The 19,328-nt window shown below is 40.9% G+C and overlaps 1 protein-coding gene across 1 annotated transcript; it reads right to left on the bottom strand.

Annotated features, from left to right (window-relative positions):
• Nucleotides 1-1,266: 1,266 nt before the first annotated feature.
• Nucleotides 1,267-10,351, bottom strand: LOC121544924 (delta-like protein 4). The gene is made up of 11 exons (XM_041855175.2): nt 9,822-10,351; nt 9,389-9,652; nt 9,011-9,068; nt 6,641-6,904; nt 5,923-5,983; nt 5,670-5,800; nt 5,285-5,454; nt 4,752-4,968; nt 3,808-4,558; nt 3,464-3,572; nt 1,267-3,310 (listed from the first exon to the last, which is right to left on the bottom strand). Exons 1-11 carry the CDS (start codon nt 9,873-9,875, stop codon nt 3,305-3,307), a joined length of 2,085 nt encoding a protein of 694 aa, XP_041711109.1. The 5' UTR covers nt 9,876-10,351; the 3' UTR covers nt 1,267-3,304.
• Nucleotides 10,352-19,328: the final 8,977 nt, after the last annotated feature.

Here is a 19,328-nt window from a genome sequence, read left to right as displayed (position 1 = left end):
ATTAATTAATGTATTATTATTATGTTTTTACTCCATATTCAAACTTATACATACGAACAACAACTTACAAACGCACACAAACAATGACTATGTCTCATCTGCCCAGACCTGCATGCTCACACCCTCATCCCTAGTGCCGGCATTATTGTTTGCCACTTGGCCTTAAATTGTATCAATTTGTTTTTCTCGGTCGCCCATGCTATTTCAATATTTCAGTAATAAATCAATAGATTTTTCCATTGTGTTAATGATGGCGGATTGATTGATTTCCAAGTTTTTAGTACACGTTTTTTCAAGATGAGTGATGAGAAGAGAATCGTCCAGCCCATTGGGTATCTCACTACACCCCCATATGCCATGTCTTGAAATATGCAGACAGACGGATTAAAAGTACGTTTACATTGTAATACAGCCAACTTCTAGCTCCACCCACAACCTCCGGACTTTATAACGTTCCCATAAAGATCCAAGCTTTGTAAAGCCCATTAAATGTCTGTTCTCTTCGTCGTTGCCTCTCTAGCACCCTATAAGCTTGTATCATACATGGTCAATGAATGACTCTTAAGCAGGCGATTTACCTTCAGCCCTCATTGGCCTCTGACTAGGACAATTATGTTTTGGTCCTACCATGCCATGGACAACACAGTCTGATAATGGTATTCCATGTACTATATTTGATATCATCACAAAATCATAACATTTTGCTTTGCAGAAGCCATTATTATTTTACTAAATTGTTTGTTATGACCTCATTGTGATTCTCAAAGCCTCTAGTTAGCCAATTCTCATTTTAAGTATTTAAAGAAATGTTGGAAGTAACTTTGTGTTTCAAGTGTGTAAAAATTGAAAGTTCAGTCTGTCTCAATTACAATTTCCTTCCGTGTATGGTTTACTGCCGCCAAGTGTTAATTAAGAACATTACAAAAAGAAAGGAAACTGGCATGTATTTTTTTTTACACATTCTACTTTTATAACTTTTTAAAGGTTTAATTTAGATTTCATTCTCATTGTTTGAGTGTTGTAAAGCAGTCATTCACAATGTATGTTTGTTCTATATAGTTCTTCTAAGATTTTTTTGATGAATAAATGCCTTTATAATCAAGCATCTGATACTTGTGAAATACATAGAGCAATTGATCATGATGTTTTTAACTGTAGGAATGGGAGAATGTTCATTTTATCAACATAAAGACTTTTCATAACAGATGTGTGAGAAAAGTTGTTTGCCATTGTCCTGTGCATTTTAATCTGACGGGAAGCAGGAAATGATGGCCACGAACGGGATGCTTTTATTATAACACAATGAAAATACATGGCTTTGTGGTAGATGTCTGATGAGGTTGTAAAATGGGACAGAATATGTGGAAAAGAAAAATGTGTGGGTGTTAGGGTTGTTGGGACAAAATAATTAATCAAACTAATCAATATAATACTAGAGATGGATAATCAGGTGTTTTTTCAGTCTAGATATGTTAAAGTCATTCCATTTGGGCATGTGTGTGTCACGGCAAGCATGTGATAGCCTACATGTCTTTGTTGGGAGATCAGGACTGGCCAGGGTGTTGTGTTGGCTTTTGCAACCCTTCAAGGCTGCTGGTAACTTGCCACTGGACTCCTGGGGCCCAATTTGCTGCATTCATGCTTAGTTAGAGAGGAGGCATGAACTGATTTTCACAGTGGTGTAGGGTCACACCCTAAAGCATCTGCCTGGTTTGTTAAGTAGCCTCTTTTCTAGATTGTGCCCTCTCCTCATCTCAGTATTTTAGCTTATGGGGCGGACATCCAAGAAAACAGCTTGAAATTTGAAGTCAGTTGAAAGCGACTTGAATGCTTAACAACAAGGGGCATAGCGATGAGATTGGTGTTATTTTTGAAAGAAACACTTCCATTCAAATACTGACCAATCTGTGTACTGTACTTTAACATTACATGTTTTAATATATAACTTTGTCCAGATTTCTCACATTGCTGTCACATACAAAACTGTCCACTGAATGATTGCGAGCACATTGATTTAACATCACATTGACACACATGCCTCTCACCACCGTATACATGTGATTATTAGAACTGCTACGTCATACATTATCTAGACAATGAAGCCATTTCCACAACAGGTGATGGACTTCAACTGAAGGTTCTTGATCATTCCAATATCTAGGCATATTTATAGCTCTATAGTTGACCACATCTACTCAACATGAAGCCAACAAACGACAGTGTACCAGATATTTGTTCATTGTTTAAAAAACAATCACAACAACATTAAAACTTAAATTCAACTTTTTGGCCATAAAATAAAAAACAGTTGTACACAGACTTCTACATTTATAAATATACATTATATACAAAATAATCTTATAAAACATAGAAAGGCCAGTGCTTAAAAATATTTAAATAACTAGTGAAATACTCATCTTAAAAATAACATTATTGGTTCAGTGAAGTCAACTCTAATTAAAGGCGTCCTTGGTATGATAGTCACTTTTGTTTTCCTTTGTCTTCATTTCTGGGCAATGTTGCATAATAAGAAGTAAATATTGCTTATTCTTGAAACCCCCTGGCACTGCATCATGTATTGCATCAGTTGTTTTCTCTTCAAAGTATTTTCCCTTCATTTTTTGTTGTGCACTGGATCCAAGAAGAAGCTGGGCACCAATTTAGCTCTTTAACCCATACTTAAGGCTCTGTGATTCGGGATGCATACATTGTTTATAAAAGTTTAAAATTTAATTTACAAAATTGACATAGGCCTGGGTCTCAAATATTCTCATAAAATGAACCGTTTCCAGAATTTTGTTTTTTCCTCTCCTTGAAAGTTTATTAAACAAAGTCTGCCTTATTACATATCACTTCACCAGGGTAGAGAAATTGAAGTAGTTGGCTCCTTCCACAGGCTTGTTGGCAGTAAGTTGATTGGTTGGTTGCTGATTATCACAATAAGGTGGAGTATCTCCAGACAGAGCCCTCTCCTCCTGCTAATGGGCATGCTGGCATTAACATAGGCGTTTTTCCCCATGGATATGGTGGGATGTTCTGTCAAGGGGCTGAATCTGTCAGTACACACTGAGGGTGAAACGTCCAAAAGTCTACATTATTTCTCAATTACAGTCTGTTCAGTCCTTACATATTAACAAAGGTCTGTAGTTTGAGTCCTATTGCATTCATAGAGCACACAGGCTCGGACCAGTTATCAAGTTTTCAAGAGCAGCAATTTGCAGTTAAATAAATCCCAGTCTAATTCTACAGCTGTAAACAGTCCAGAAGATATCCATTCTTCAGAATGTCTGATACCATCCATGTATTATACCTAGGAGAAGAAAAAAAGGAAATACATTTAATCATCGGAGCAATGTAATGGAAACCTTGATCAACTTTGGCATTGCTGATTGATAACTGTTAATGACATGGTGTCAAGAGTTGCAGGAACATGTTCAGAGGAAATGTGAAAATAAAAGCTTACCTCAGTTGCTATGACGCATTCATTTTTCTCCTCTGCTATCACAAACACAGACTGGTACATTGAATCTCTTGGAGAACATATCGTTGATATCCTACACTCTGGCCTTTCGCTGTAAATGAAAAGGAAAACATGTCAACACTCAAGCACAAATCCAAACCACTGTCATTTATCAAACACTGGAGAATAGTATCTATCCAGGTTCTAAATCTATCCAGGTTGTCATCTGCAAGCAGCATTTCTACACACTGGGCACACACTGGTTTGAATCAACGTTGTTTCCACGTCATTTCAGTACCAACATGGAATAGACGTTGAATTGTCGTCTGTCCCCATTGGGAACTTACCTGTATTTTCTAGTCAATGGCATTTTCTCCTCTATGGTCTTTTTACAGTTGTCATCTTTATCCTCTTGTGATGGTTCATCCTTGTAGTCCTTGGAGGTTTTGTAGTCCAAGTGGTAGTTGATGTGTTTATGGTTTTGTGACTTCTCCCTGAGACAATCCACCTCCAGGTCCAGGTCCACCTTCTGGTTGGTGTTCTTCAGCTGCAGGTCAGATATGAGGTTCTCCTTCTGGACATCTGATAGGTTGTTCATGGTTTCTGAGGCCTGCTCCCTCTTCCTCTGCTGCTGGATGTGGCGCAGGACCATGGACACCATGCAGATCAGCACCAGGAGCACCACCAGGCCCACACCCAGACAGATGGCTGCCCAGTGGAGCCTGTCCAGGGGCTCTCTGACGGGGCTGGGGCTGGGGCTGGGGGAGATGAGTAAAGGCACGTTGTAGTACTGGCACTGGGGGCCACTGAAGTGTGCTGGGCAGGTGCAGGCAGCGGGCTGGCCTTTGGCCCCATCGGTGCATGTCCCACCGTTTCGGCAGGGTTTGGGGGCACAGCGGTCAGTAGGCTTGTCACAGTTGCGGCCATTGTAGCCCAGGGGGCAGATACAGGTGTAGTCGTTGATGCGGTCCATGCAGGTGGCTCCGTTGGCGCAGGGGTTCATGGAACACTCGTTGATGTTAATCTCACAGCGTGGGCCGGTGAATCCTGAGCGGCAGCTGCACCAGCGTGTGGTGCCGTGGATAACACAACGTCCACCTGAATAGAGCAGACCAGCGTTATCAAAAAGTGCACATCACATTCACTTTAAGTTAGCTCTAATGCAGATGTCTCTAGAGAGAACATTCCAAATGGATCTGTTTGAGTAAAGGCGCTGTACTGACAGTGTAGAAAATAACTCGAAGACAATCCTTGTTGTTGAGATGTAGAGAGAGTGGAAACTATCACATACCATTTGTACAGGGCAGGGAGGTGCATTTGTCCACTTTCTTCTCACAGTTGAGTCCAGTGAAGCCCCCTGGGCACTCGCACAAGTAGCTCCGCCCGTTGTCTCTTTCTCTGCATTTCCCGTGGAAGCAGGGTGAATCAGCGCAAGTCAGCATTCTGTGCTCGCAGTGCGACCCCTCGTACCCCTGTGGGCATGCACACCTATAACCGTTCTCAAGGTCCTGTGGGTCACAGAGAGTCAGAGGTTATCACAGCCCACTGTCATAGGAAACAATTCCAGCAAAGACCACTGTAGGTTTGTTGCTGTGCCTCTCATTTCGATGCCTTTTTGACTCTACATTATTATCTCATCATGCCCCCTTTGCCCCAGTTTGAATAACATTAATTTACAGGAGAGAGTCTGTGAACTGGGTCAGTGATCTGGCTAAAGGTCTGTCTGTTGCATTTTTCTATACTGGCCCAGAGATGTGGATACAGGAAAAACAAAAACAGGAAAGCCTGTGTGTGCTGTGTGTTGTGGGAAACGGATAGGCTTACCAAGCACAGGCCTCCATTCCGACAGGGCTGGCTGTCGCACTCCCTGACCTCGCTGTCACACTTGTCCCCTGTGAAGCCTGGCTGGCAGGTACAGGTGTAGCTCCCCTGGCCCGTGTTCATACAGGTGGCCTCGTTACGACACGGCTTGTGATGGGTGCAATAGTTCAGATCTGTGGACAAATGTTTATATGAAAAACAGTTATTCCCCGCCTCTCTTCTCCTTTCATAATCAGAACGCCTGATGACTCTTGTTCTTGCAATATCATAGGAACATGTCATATTTCTACTCATATAGGATGTCCTGTGTTTTCCTCCTAAGGGCTTTTGAACTGCTGTACTTCTGTATTGTTTCACAGCATGACCCAGAGGAGCCTGAAACACTAACCTTGGTCACAGAGGAGGCCTCCCCAGCCCTCATTGCAGGTGCACTGCCAGGGCTGATGACAGGTGCCGTGTTTGCAGGACGGATGCCTCTTACACTCATCACAGAAGTTGCCCTGCCAACCCTCTCTGCATCTGTCACAGAAAAAACACCACACTTTTAGCACTGTGTGCATACACACATGCAGGCATATACACATGCAGGCACACACACACACACACACACACACACACTATAATTACTATTGTATACTTACACACACTCTCCTGGCCTTGAGCAATTTCCATTATTTTTGCTGCACCCTTCAAGGCAAATTGCTGCATATAAAATTGAGACAAAACATTAACTACATTTTTTGTCAACTCATGCAACAATACATCATAAGCTTCTGGTTTGGATTAGGAATCACATTTCCACTGTTGTAGCATCAAACCTGTTACCTGTCTTTTTATAAAGAAACCTTAATTTGCTGCTTCTGTGTTGTGTTATATGTGACATTGATTTTGCATGGTTACAAGACTAGTGTTTAACGGCTGGTTAAGTCTGAGCAGATGCTTGCTCTCAAAAGAGGACAGCTGCCCCATTGTTGTTCGTAGGCTGTTAGAACCCTGTTTGCAGCTGCTGCCCTCCCGCTCAACAAAATAGCCCGCAATTTAGCGGCGCGTGGCGGATAATAATGCCGCGATTAACTCGGCGCGTGCTGCTTTTCCAGAACGATACCCGGGATTATTCTACCCACGTGGCCAAAGTGGTAAAACATCTAGGGATGAAGGGGTTGGGTTGGGAGGGAGCTACAGTTTTTTCTCTCATCCTTGTCACTCCAAAATACAAATATGATCCAAGCCTTTCTAGAGCAGCAGCATCTTGACACTATAGACCCCATTTTGCAAATAGGCCTAATTTGATAAATAACATCCTACTACATAATGTGAAAAATCTTCAAAAACCCAGAACATTTCACTCTGATTGCTTACGTTCTTCGCAGTATTCTCCCTTCCAGCCCGGTAGACATGATATTTGCCCTTCAGGGTTGCAGGTGTAGTGGCCAAAACGGTCGTCTCTTGGAGCACATATTTTGGAACAACTGTCCCCGTAGTAATTTTCAATGCAGATGAACCGGTATGAGTACCTTAACTCTGTCTGCCCCCCACTCTGCACATCCTGGGACCACTCATCCCCTACTTCCAACTTTCTTTGGATGCAAAAAGAACTAATCAATAAGGCAGGGTTGTTTGTATCTGCGGGAATAGAGAACAAAACAAATCCATCAAGATAGTGTGGCCTAACGTCCTTTTTTTCATTGCCTTATCAAATAGGTATCATTGCATGCATGCAGTCTATGCTTGTTAAAAAGGTCAAAACAAACAATGCACATTGTTGTCTTGAATTATTTATCTCTAAAGGATATATAGAAAGTAAATTTAATGCAAGTTTTCAGTTTATGGTATACACTACATGACCAAAAGTATGTGGACACCTGCTAGTCGAACATCTCATTCCAAAATCATGGGCCTTGATATGGAGTTGGTCCCCTCTTTGCTGCTATAACAGCCTCCACTCTTCTGGGAAGGCTTTCCACTAGATGTTGGAACATTGCTGCGGGAACTTGCTTCCATTAAGCCACAAGAGCATTCGTGAGGTCGGGCACTGATGTTGGGCGATTAGGCCTGGCTCGCAGACGGCATTCCAATTCATCCCAAAGGTGTTGGAATGGGTTGAGGTCAGGGCTCTGTGCAGGCCAGTCAAGTTCTTCCACACCGATCTCGACAAACCATTTCTTTATGGACCTCGCTTTGTGCATGGGGGCATTGTCATGCTGAAACAGGAAAGGGCCTTCCCCAAACTGTTGCCACAAAGTTGGAAGCGCAGAATCGTCTAGAATGTAATTTTATGCTATAGTGTTAAGATTTCCCTTCACTGGAACTAAGGGGCCTAGCCCGAACTATGAAAAACAGCCCCAGACCATTATTCCTCCTCCACCAAACTTTACAGTTGGAACTATGCATTGAGGCAGGTAGCGTTCTCCTGGCATGTGCCAAACCCAGATTCGTCTGTCGGACTGCCAGATGGTGAAGTGTGATTCATCACTCCAGAGAACACGTTTCCACTGCTCCAGAGTCCAATGGCGGCGAGCTTTACACCACTCCAGCCGACACTTGGCATTGCACATGGTGATCTTAGGCTTGTGTGCGGCTGCTCGGCCATGGAAACCCATTTCATGAAGCTCCCGACAAACAGTTATTGTGCTGATGTTGCTTCCAGAGGCAGTTTGGAACTCAGTAGTGAGTGTTGCAAACGAGGACAGATTTTTACGAGCTTCAGCACTCGGTGGTCCCGTTCTGTGTGCTTGTGTGGCCTACCACTTCGCGGCTGAGCCATTGTTGCTTCTAGACATTTCCACTTCACAATAACAGCACTTGCAGTTGACTGGGGCAACTCTAGCAGGGCAGACATTTTATGAACTGACTTGTTGGAAAGGTGGCATCCCATGAAGGTGCAAGTCAGTGAGCTCTTCAGTAAGGCCATTCTTCTTCCAATGTTTCTCTATGGTGATTGCATGGCTGTGTGCTCAATTTTATACACCTGTCAGCAACGGGTGTGGCTGAAATAGCCAAATCCACTAATTTGAAGAGGTGTCCACATACTTTTGTATATATAGTGTATCAAGGCCTGTGCGCTATTCTTTCAAATGGTTTAAGTGTGCTGTGATTGAAATGTCCTCTTCCTTTATGTCAGCAAAACATTTTCAATCCATTATTCCCCTTCCAAAGGGCGGAACAGCAAAAGGTGTAAAATACAGGAAAGGCCGTCAGAGGCTTTTGGCAAGGTTTAGATATCCTCACTAAAGACTTGCACACTTTCCCACGCTTAAAATAAACCAAAGGAAGTGCGATTGTGTTGAAGACAGAGCATAAAAGAAGTGCTCTGTTGCACGTAACTCATCCTTACACATGGACATCAACACGTTCACATTTATGTAACTGCAAAATGTCTGTATAAATTTGCATGTATTTATACTGCTTAATGATATCATTCTAGTGCATAGGGCAGGTTTAGGCAAATAGATTCAGCCGTGGGGTGATTTTTGTCCGAGTGAATGGTTGGGGGGCCGTAAATTAATTATAATAATTTGTACACTGCAAATTGACCACAGCTAAACCAAAAAATAGATTGTATTTTAAAATAACAATCATTTCATGACTTGATTACATTGAGACAATATGATTAGGGGGCTGGTTTTGGCACGCAGGTCGCGTGTTGCCGACCCCTGGCATAGGGAGTATTTGTCATGCATATATAGCAGTGCCACCTAGCGGTGGTCATGTATGCTGCGTACTACTCACCTTCAGGTAGATCCGCTGAAGGAGAATACCATGCTTCAATTATTAGAGAAAACGAACCCTAGAAGGACATGTGGAAAAAATAAGGGTCTACCATTTAAACTATTTCATTGTTACAGTTGCACATCATTTTGTTACTTTTTTTCATTAAAAAACATTATTGCATGATATGTGTAGCCTAGGCTAATAACATGTTATGACTTCATAAATCCTAATATTTCATATTACATACATCCATATAGTCTAGTGCAGTCCTTGGATTTATGCTTATGGACGCTCTTCACCATCTATCTCATTGCAAACACCGTTGTTCCATGTATCAATAGGCAGATACTGTATATTCTCAACCACTTCAATTATAGGCAGTGCATAACGTCTTACCGGCCATGCAAAGTGGGTGAGTGGCAGGCGAATAGGTTTAGTGAACGTGCCGTCCTCCATAACGCTGAACGAGTTGTTGCCTAGTACAGGTGTAACGACACTGCCGAAGTAGCAGTCACCTGGTGACACTATGGTCTGGTAGTTCTTCAAGCAAACTCGGAAAAAAGTCCTACAGGCTGGACTGCAGGCTATGCCGTTTGCCAGCAAACCTCTATTATTCTGAAACTGATGAAGATCAAGCTCGAATACACCAGATCCCAGAACCTAAAGGAGCATAATCAATTAATGCATATAAAACAATATTGCTTTGCAAGCATTTACTTTATGCATTATTATAGGCGTATTATATGATATTATATTGTGCATTACAACACTATTGCTGTGTCACATCCAGGCATGAACGATTCCAAAAATAGTTTAACTGTAAAATTACCTGCGTAAAAATCGTTATAACAATTGCGATGATAAAGGTAAACCAAGTTGCCATTCTTTTCCACAGATCGGTTCGTATCCTTTGAAAAATAACCTGTTCTCATCAGAGAGCTGCTATTCCAAGCAGTGATGGGATGATGAGGAAATATGAAATTAGGAAAAGAGAAATAAATCCTTCTTCAAAACCCTTTTGGACGAAACCCAGCTCCGCAATCCAAAACGCGCAGTAGTTGAGAAACCTTTTTATCCAGAAAGTGAGATGCAGGTTAAACGCATAACAGTAACGTCAATATCCACAGTTTAGTCATCCTTCTGTCTTTACCTTGACCTTCCATCATGATCCTGCTGAAAAAGTGTTTTCTCTTGGCGTGTTGATGCAACTCTTGCGCTTTGCTTATACAGAAACACGCTTCTGGTGGCGCCAATATTGTTGTGAAAATGTGGCAGTACATCAGTCACAAAGCAGACTGTTTCTTAATGAAGGGTGTTTGATGTCTCGCTTACATTATATACTTGTGTACTTACTGTGAATACTGTTAATCAATAAACGCCGCCCCTTTCCATCCGTGCCCATTGCAACCAACCCTCATGTCAAGTTTTGCAAAATCATATCATAGGAAAACGTCATGATGACACGTTTTCCAAAATATATGTCAATTGGTCATGCTCCCAGCAGGCTTTGCGGTGCCAATGTGAAAAGATGAGCATCTACCAATTGACACTTATTTCAATAAATTGCATTCAATGGGATAAGAAAAGTGTCAACCTATTGATTCTTAGGTCAATACATTTCAGTCAATAGGAAAAATGAGTGACACAGAGTTGACTTATGTCAATACATTGCAGTCAATGGTAGAAGATGAGTGTCAACCAATTGATGCTTATGTAAATATATTTCAAGTCAATTGGAAAAGATGAGATCAACAAATTGATGCTTATGTCAATACATTGCATTCAATGCGAAAATACAAGTGACACATGGTTGATGCTTATGTCAATACATTGCAGTCAATGGGAAAAGCATCAATAGGTTCACGCTCATCTTTTCCCATTGACTGCAACATATTGAAATAAGCATCAATTGGTTGACACTTTTCTTATCCCATTGAATGGAATTTATTGAAATAAGTGTCAATTGGTAGATGCTCATCTAGGCAACTAGATGAGCAGGGTTGAAGCTTATGTCAATACATTTGCAGTCAATGTGAAAAGATGTGTCAACCAATTGATGCTTTTGTCAATACGTTGCATTCAATGGGAAAATAAAAGTGTCATAGGGTTGATGCTTGTGTCAATACATTTGCAGTCAATGGGAAAAGATGAGGGTCAACCGTTTTTTCATTTATAAAGGTACAGACTCAGAGCTTCAAAATGGTATATCATACACTGGAATTCTTTGAAATTTGATAAACTTGTTATTCCCACGGGGGGCCAGTATGAAAAATGTATGCACTCACTAAAACTGTAAGTCGCTCTGGATAAGAGCGTCTGCTAAATGACTAAAATGTAAATGTAAATGTAAGTAGGAGAAATGCCCTTGAATGATTTTCACACTTTCTAGAGCACTCTTCTTTGTTTACGCCCCTATTTAGCATTGTTCTCAACCTCTTATGCCTCAGCCCCACCCATCTCTTTAAGAATTCACATGTAAAAGCATGAGTTAGCATGACGTTGTCCTCCAGAAAGTAGTCTATTATCTCCCTTCATTATAACAGTCAATCATGGATCCTGCCTTTCTCCCTACATAGCTCAGTGCTTTCTCCTTGGCTAAACTAGGCTCATAATTATTAATTTTTATCCATATTTTATCCATACAAGTTTATAATTAAGGCATATAAAAGTTCACATGTTCAAATGAATGGTCGTCAATGGCAGTATTCTGACCTCATAAACTATAAATTTGATGGGTAGAGGGAACATCAGTTACTCTTAATGTATTTGGTTGTCCATATTTGCAGAATTTGGAAGGAAAACAGTCTCTCTAACTTGTCTATTAATATATGAATGTGGCCCAAGGTCTCAGTTTGTCAACCCTTTAAGCCCAATGTTATGTTTTTGTAACACCTACAAAACTACCTCTAGCTCTGACACAGAATATTTGTTAATCAATTTCATTTTTTCTACATGATCACTACATCTTAAAGAAGAGGAACACATATTTCAAGTAATGTATTTGTATGGATGGCCTACAACAAATGCTTGTGTAGGGGACCAGTATGGTTTCAGACGAGTGGACAGGTTTCGGTTTCAGAGGCTACTGATGCCACAATAATCATACCAACACACTACAAATACTACTGAGAGATACATCTGGGTCTAAGGAGATGCACTATGTAGTGTATGACATTACATTTGAGTTTAGGACCTGTACAGGATGCAATTTAGGAAGCGTTGCATTTTTACAACGTGGTCCTCTGTAGCTCAATTGGTAGAGCATGGCGCTTGTAATGCCAGGGTAGTGGGTTCGATTCCCGGGACCACCCATACCTAAAAATGTATGCACGCATGACTGTAAGTCGCTTTGGATAAAAGCATCTGCTAAATGGTATATTATTATTACAATGTTGGGTCTCACAGGGTTAAAAATCTCCAGGAACAGGGGGCCCCTTACGGGCCCCGTAGGTGCTTGGGCCCTAGGGCGGTCGCACCCATAGCCCTCACGCTACCTCCGCTTCTTCCTACCCCTAACCCTAGCTTCATGTCCACTCCTGGCTCAACCCTACAATTAGCTTAAACTTTGCATCATCTGCACATCTTGGCTCAACCCTAGCCATAACCCTAGCTCTAACTTCTCGTCCACATCCCGTCTCAACCTTAACTCCAACCTCAACCCTAACCCTAACCATTAGTTAGATTAGGTTTGAGCCAGGAGTGGATATGAAGCTAGGGTTAGGGTTAAAATTGCTGTTGGGTTAGGGTAGGGTCGAGGCTAGGTTTATAGTTGAGCTGGGATGTGGACATGAATCTATGGTTAGGGTTAGGGATGAGCCGGGAATGGATGTAAAGCTAGGTTAGAGTTACGGTGAGGGGTCAGGGTTAGGGTTAGGGTTGGGCTTAGGGTTAGGGTTGAGGCTAGGTTTAGGGTTGAGCCGGGATGTGGAAGTGAATCTAGAGTTGGGTTAGGGTCAGTTATTGGGTTAGGGTCAGTTATTTGCTCAGGATTTGCCCCAAACATTCCTTTGCCGTGTTATGCAGTATTACTTTAGTGCCTTGTTGAATACATATGCATGTTTGGAATATATTTTTATTCTGTATATTTTTATTCTTATTTTCACTCTGTTATTTAGGTCATTACTGTGGAGTCACTACAATGTTGTTGATCCATCCTAAGTTTTCTCCCATCACAGACATTGAACTCTGTAGCTGTTTTAAAATCACCAATGGCCTCATGGTGACATCCCTAAGCAGTTTCCTTCCTGTCCTGCAGCTCAGTTCAGAAGGACAACTGCATCTTTGATGTGTCTGGGTGGTTTAATACATCATCCACAGCACAATTATTAACTTGACCATGCTTAAAGATATATTCAACGTCTGATTTGTTACCCATCTACCAATAGTTTTTTTCCCCGTCATTTAGCAGACACTCTTATCGAGAGCGACTTACAATTAGTGAGTCCCCCCTTGGGAATCAAACCCACAACCCTGGCGTTGCAAGCGCCATGCTCTACCAACTGAGCTACAGGAGGGCTAGTTGCCCTTCTTTATGAGGCTTTCGAAAAGCTCCTTGGTCTTTGTAGTTGAAATTCAATACTTGACTGAGGGACCTTACAGATATTGTATGTATGGGGACAGAGGAAGGGGTAGTCATAAAAAAACAATGTCAATCCAAATTATTTCACACAGAGTGAGCCCATATAACTTGTTATGTGATTTGTTAAGCCAAATGTTACTTCTGAACTAATTTAGGCTTGTCTTAACAAAGGGGGTGAATACTTATGCAATGACTATATTTTAGTTATTACATTTGTATTAATTTGTAAAAATGTGTAGAATTTTCTTTTCACTTTGACATTATGGAGTATTTTGTGTAGATCAATGACAAGAAAATTACAATTAAATCTATTTCATTCCCACTTTGTAACGCAACAAAATCAGAAAAAAAGTTCAAGGGGGTATAGACTTTCTATAGGCAATGTAGATGAAAACTCTCTTGGTAAATGGTGTGGTCTGCAGCTTATCATGAGGTATTCTAACTCAGGCGATCAAAAACGAAGTCTTCCTTAATGGCTTGTGTAGGTGACCAGTATGGTCTCAGATGAGTGGACAGGCTTCGGTTTCAGAGGCTACTGATGCCACAATAATCATACCAACACACAACAAATACTACTGAGAGATACATCTGGAGCTAAAGAGATGCATTATGTAGTGTTTGACATTTTGAGTTTAGGACCTGTACAGGATGCAATTTAGGAAACTTTGCATTTTTACAACGTTGGGTCTCACAGGGTTAAAAATCTCCACCCACAGCCCTCGCTCTACCACTGCTTATTTTTTACATTTATTTTCTAATAAAAAAATTTAGGGGGTAGGTCAGCTTTAATACTGCAGATAGATTGTAGCTTACATCAATGTAATTGTAGCTTACATCAATGTAACCGCCACTTCTTCCTAACCCGAGCTTCATGTCCACTCCCGGCACAACCCTAACCCTCGCTTATTCTCCACATCTTGTCTCAACCTGAGGCTAGGTTTAGGGTCACTTGAAGCCTGATGTGGACATTAATTTAGAGTTAGGGTTAGTGTCAGGGTTAGGGTTGAGCTGGGAGTGGACATGAAGCTAGGGTTAGGGCCTCAACCCTTGACATAACCCTAACCTAAATCCAATGAATTCATTAATTTGCCCCTCCCCCGCTACATGGCAGAAAGGGAGGCCTCACTTGAAGCCTGACCTAGAGTTAATGTGCTTTTGAGTGACATCGGCAGAACGGTTGAGGCTAGAAACAAAATTCATGAATGCAAGCCTACACTTAACCATGTGAAATGAACTCTTCACAGTGAAAACTTGGTCCCACAGAGAACAAGGCCTTTCTTCCACAGAAAAGCATTACCTACAGCCCTCACATAACCATGCGACTGAGCTAGCTAACCGTCCTTCCACACAACTCATCGTGAGCTTATAGCAGGGTTCTTCAATTCCGGTCCTGGAGGGCCGAAACACTTCTGTTTTTTATTTCTACCTGGTAGTTAATTGCACTCACCTGGTGTCCCAGGTCTGAATTAGCCCCTGATTAGAAGGAGAAGATGAAAAACAGAGGTGTTTCGGCCCTCCAGGACCGGAATTGAAGAACACTGGCTTATAGGGAAGCCCTGTGGCTTAATTCCTCCTCAACATGGTCCTTCATTCTCTCCCTGCATTTACACAAAAACTGTCTTCCATCCTCTGTAGAACGGTCAATTCTTAACGTAAAGGCTTGTCCCCAAGTGGCCGTATATTGAATTTCAGCTTCCTGCGATTACAGGAAGTGACTTAATTGGGGGTCATAGGAATTTTCCAAAGGATTAAAAATGTTGAATTGTCCCAAATTTTACATATTTGTGACCTGGGGACCGTCATGACCCGGCATATGAAATTTGAAGTCAACCAACCCAAAATCATTTTTTACCTCCATTGGACACAATGGTCTTGCAGTTCAGATCAATTTTGCACTTGAAACTGTCTGCCTGCCTGCCTGTCTGTCTGTCTGAGTCTTTCACCAATTTACCTATTGCAGCTGTATCACCAACTTTCCCCCCCATTGACTGCAATGTATTGACATAAGCATCAACCACTGTGACCTAATCTTTTCCCACTGACAGCAATGTATTTACATGTGTCAATTAGTTGGCACTCATCTTTTCCCATTGATTATAATGTATCAACATAAGCATCAACCCAGTGAGACTCATCCTTTCCAATTGACTGCAATGTATTTACATAGGCATCAACCCTGTGACACTAATCTTTTTCCATTGAAATCTATGTAATGACATAAGTGTCATTAATGTGACACTCATTTATTCCCATTGACTGCAATGTATTGACGTACAGTTGAAGTCGGAAGTTTACATACGCTTAGGTTGGAGTCATTAAAACTCGTTTTTCAACCACTCCACAAATTTCTTGTTAACAAACTATAGTTTTGGCAAGTCGATTAGGACATCTACTTTGTGCATGACACAAGTACTTTTTCCAACAATTGTTTACAGACAGATTATTTCACTTATAATTCACTGTATCACAATTCCAGTGGGTCAGAAGTTTACATACACTAAGTTGACTGTGCCTTTAAACAGCTTGGAAAATTCCAGAAAATGATGTCATGGCTTTAGAAGCTTCTGATAGGCTAATTGACATAATTTGAGTCAATTGGAGGTGTACCTGTGGATGTATTTCAAGGCCTACCTTCAAACTCAGTGCCTCTTTGCTTGACATCATGGGAAAATCAAAAGAAATCAGCCAAGACCTCAGAATAAAAATGGTAGACCTCCACAAGTCTGGTTCATCCTTGGGGGCAATTTCCAAACGCCTGAAGGTACCATGTTCATCTGTACAAACAATAGTACGCAAGTATAAACACCATGGGACCACGCAGCCATCATACCGCTCAGGAAGGAGACATGTTCTGTCTCCTAGAGATGAACGTACTTTGGTGCGAAAAGTGCAAATTAATCCCAGAACAACAGCAAAGGACCTTGTGAAGATGCTGGAGGAAACAGGTACAAAAGTATCTATATCCACAGTAAAATGAGTCCTATATCGACATAACCTGAAAGGCAGCTCAGCAAGGGAGAAGCCACTGCTCCAAAACCGCCATAAAAAAGCCAGACTACAGTTTGCAACTGCACATGGGGACAAAGATCGTACTTTTTGTAGAATTGTCCTCTGGTCTGATGAAACAAAAATATAACTGTTTGGCCATAATGACCATCGTTATGTTTGGAGGAAAAAGGGGGATGCTTGCAAGCTGAAGAACACCATCCCAACCGTGAAGCATGGGGTTGGCAGCATCATGCTGTGGGGGTGCTTTGCTGCAGGAGGGACTGGTGCACTTCACAAAATAGATGGCATCATGAGGAAGGAAAATTATGTGGTTATATTGAAGCAAAATCTCAAGACATCGCAAATGGGTCTTCCAAATGGACAATGACCCCAAGCATACTTCCAAAGTTGTGGCAAAATGGCTTAAGGACAACAAAGTCAAGGTATTGGAGTGGCCATCACAAAGCCCTGACCTCAATCCTATAGAAAATCTGTGGGCAGAACTGAAAAAGCGTGTGCGAGCAAGGAGACCTACAAACCTCACTCAGTTACACCAGCTCTGTCAGGAGGAATGGGCCAAAATTCACCCAACTTATTGTGGGAAGCTTGTGGAAGGCTTCCCGAAACATTTGACCCAAGTTAAACAATTTAAAGGCAATGCTACCAAATACTAATTGAGTGTGTGTAAACTTCTGATCCACTGGGAATTTGATGAAATAAATAAAAGCTGAAATAAATAATTCTCTCTACTATTATTCTGACATTTCACATTCTTAAAATAAAGTGGTGATCCTAACTGACTTCTAAGACAGGGACTTTTTACTAGGAATAAATGTCAGGAATTGTGAAAAACTGAGTTTAAATGTATTTGGCTAAGGTGTATGTAAACTTCCGACTTCAACTGTAAGCGTCAATTGGATGACAACTCATATTTTCCCATTGAATTAAATGTATTGACATAAGCATCATTCCTGTGACACTTATTGTAGTAACTTGACAAGGAATGCCCACACACATTTCAATATTACTTTCCTTTACTTTCAACCTAAGAAATAAAAGGTGTACAGCCATGTAGAAACGCTACAAATACAGCAAAACGATACAGCCAACTCAACATGTGATAGAGTCGCATTGTACAGTTCCGACTCTGGGTGATGACATCATCAAAGGGGAAAGGTCACAGTCAATGCCAATGCCAATAATAACCATGCACACACGAATAGTAATCAGGTAAGTACAATACATATTCAATGTGATTATGTATATAGTGTCTGCACTATAACACTTATCTTTTCCCATTGATTGTAATTTATTGACATAAGCATCAACCCAGTGACACTCATCTTTTCCCATTGAATGTAATGTATTGACATAAGCATAAATAGTTTGACACTAATATTTTCCCATTACCTGCAATGTACTGAAATAAGCGTAAATTGGAAGACACTCATCTTATCCCATTGACTGAAATGTATTGACATAAGTGTCAAACCTGTGGCACTCATCTTTTCTCATTGAATGCAATGTATTGACATAAACCTCAATTGGTTGAAGCTCATCTTTTCCCATTGGCATGTAAAGCCTGCTGGGAGCATGACCAATTGACATACTGTAAGCATAAATAGGTTGAAGCCTAACTCTTTGCAGAAATGTGACAGGATGATGTTTTGAGGCTGATAATGGGCTGAATTGTAATAGTCCTGCCATTGTCTCTTGCAGGAGACAGACTTCTGACTATCAACAATTCGGCATCTGTTGATATGTTTTTGGTTCAATTCAAGTTTTTTTTTTCAGCACGTGTAGCCTAACAGCAAGTTTGAATTTGTCTAACAAACAGAAATGATCACATTTGATTAAACACTTTATTCCAATTATATTTTAAGTAAATTATTATTTTATGAATGAATAGCTATTATTTTTCATGCCCTCTTCATTTGATGTTATTATCAGTAGCCTAATTACGAAATGAATATAATAACATTTGTACCAAAATCCTGTCTATTTTACCCTGCTCTAATTAATCTCTCCCAGATTGCACCTTTAACATTGGATGACTATTATTTACCATTGATATAGTTAGTGTGGCTTATTTTGCACTATACATTCCTGATAATCGTTGTATGGATTACCCTTTCACATTTTCTACCTGCGTGTGCATACATTTTGTGCTCGTTACCTTTAATTGGTGGTGAGTCATGGGGCCCTTCTCCCCAAAGATGCCTCGTGCCTCTTTGGTTGCGTGCCTCACATTAACACCGGCCACACATCTGCCTTTCATGTCACATAGATAGTGAAGGCGAAGTGGGAGATGACCACACAGATGTAAGATAATGAAATCAGAAATCTTTGAATGCACCCGCTCTTCGGAGATGTGAAGAACTGCTCAAATGCAAACTGACAGTCTAATTTTCTCAAATACTTTTTGAAACAGAGGTTATCAAGAAATGCACTTTTATTAGTGCATTAAATCAATATATATATATATTTTTTTTTTTACTTTATGCATTTTTTTGTTGATGCATTTGATTGTGGTTGTGTGTTTCATGTAAACTAAGTGTTAATTACTCTGTTCATGTTTTGTTTATTTCTATGAAATAAATGTCCTGTAAAATACCACAGCCACCTGCTCAACCATCCAATAACTCCATTATATGATCTTCACTGGAAGACAGCCAATTCTGGAAATTGAAGTGTAGGTAGTCTGGAGCTTAAACAGCTATGTTTATTGAACTTATAATATCCATGCAAGCTGTTAAATAACTTTCTCTC

The sequence above is a fragment of the Coregonus clupeaformis genome, chromosome 29 (genome assembly GCF_020615455.1).
Source record: "Coregonus clupeaformis isolate EN_2021a chromosome 29, ASM2061545v1, whole genome shotgun sequence".
Taxonomy (NCBI): domain Eukaryota; kingdom Metazoa; phylum Chordata; class Actinopteri; order Salmoniformes; family Salmonidae; genus Coregonus; species Coregonus clupeaformis.
This window is presented reverse-complemented; position numbering and strand designations above follow the sequence as displayed.

What these genes read in the sequence shown, in the direction of transcription:
- LOC121544924 (XM_041855175.2), bottom strand. Translation starts at nt 9,875, where the DNA reads ATGGCAACTTGGTTTACCTTTATCATCGCAATTGTTATAACGATTTTT. An exon ending in GGGAGAATACTGCGAAGAAC is followed by an intron (nt 5,984 to 6,640) that starts GTAAGCAATCAG and finishes TTTTATATGCAG; the next exon opens with CAATTTGCCTTGAAGGGTGC. An exon ending in CTCCCTGCCCTGTACAAATG is followed by an intron (nt 4,559 to 4,751) that starts GTATGTGATAGT and finishes TGCTCTATTCAG; the next exon opens with GTGGACGTTGTGTTATCCAC.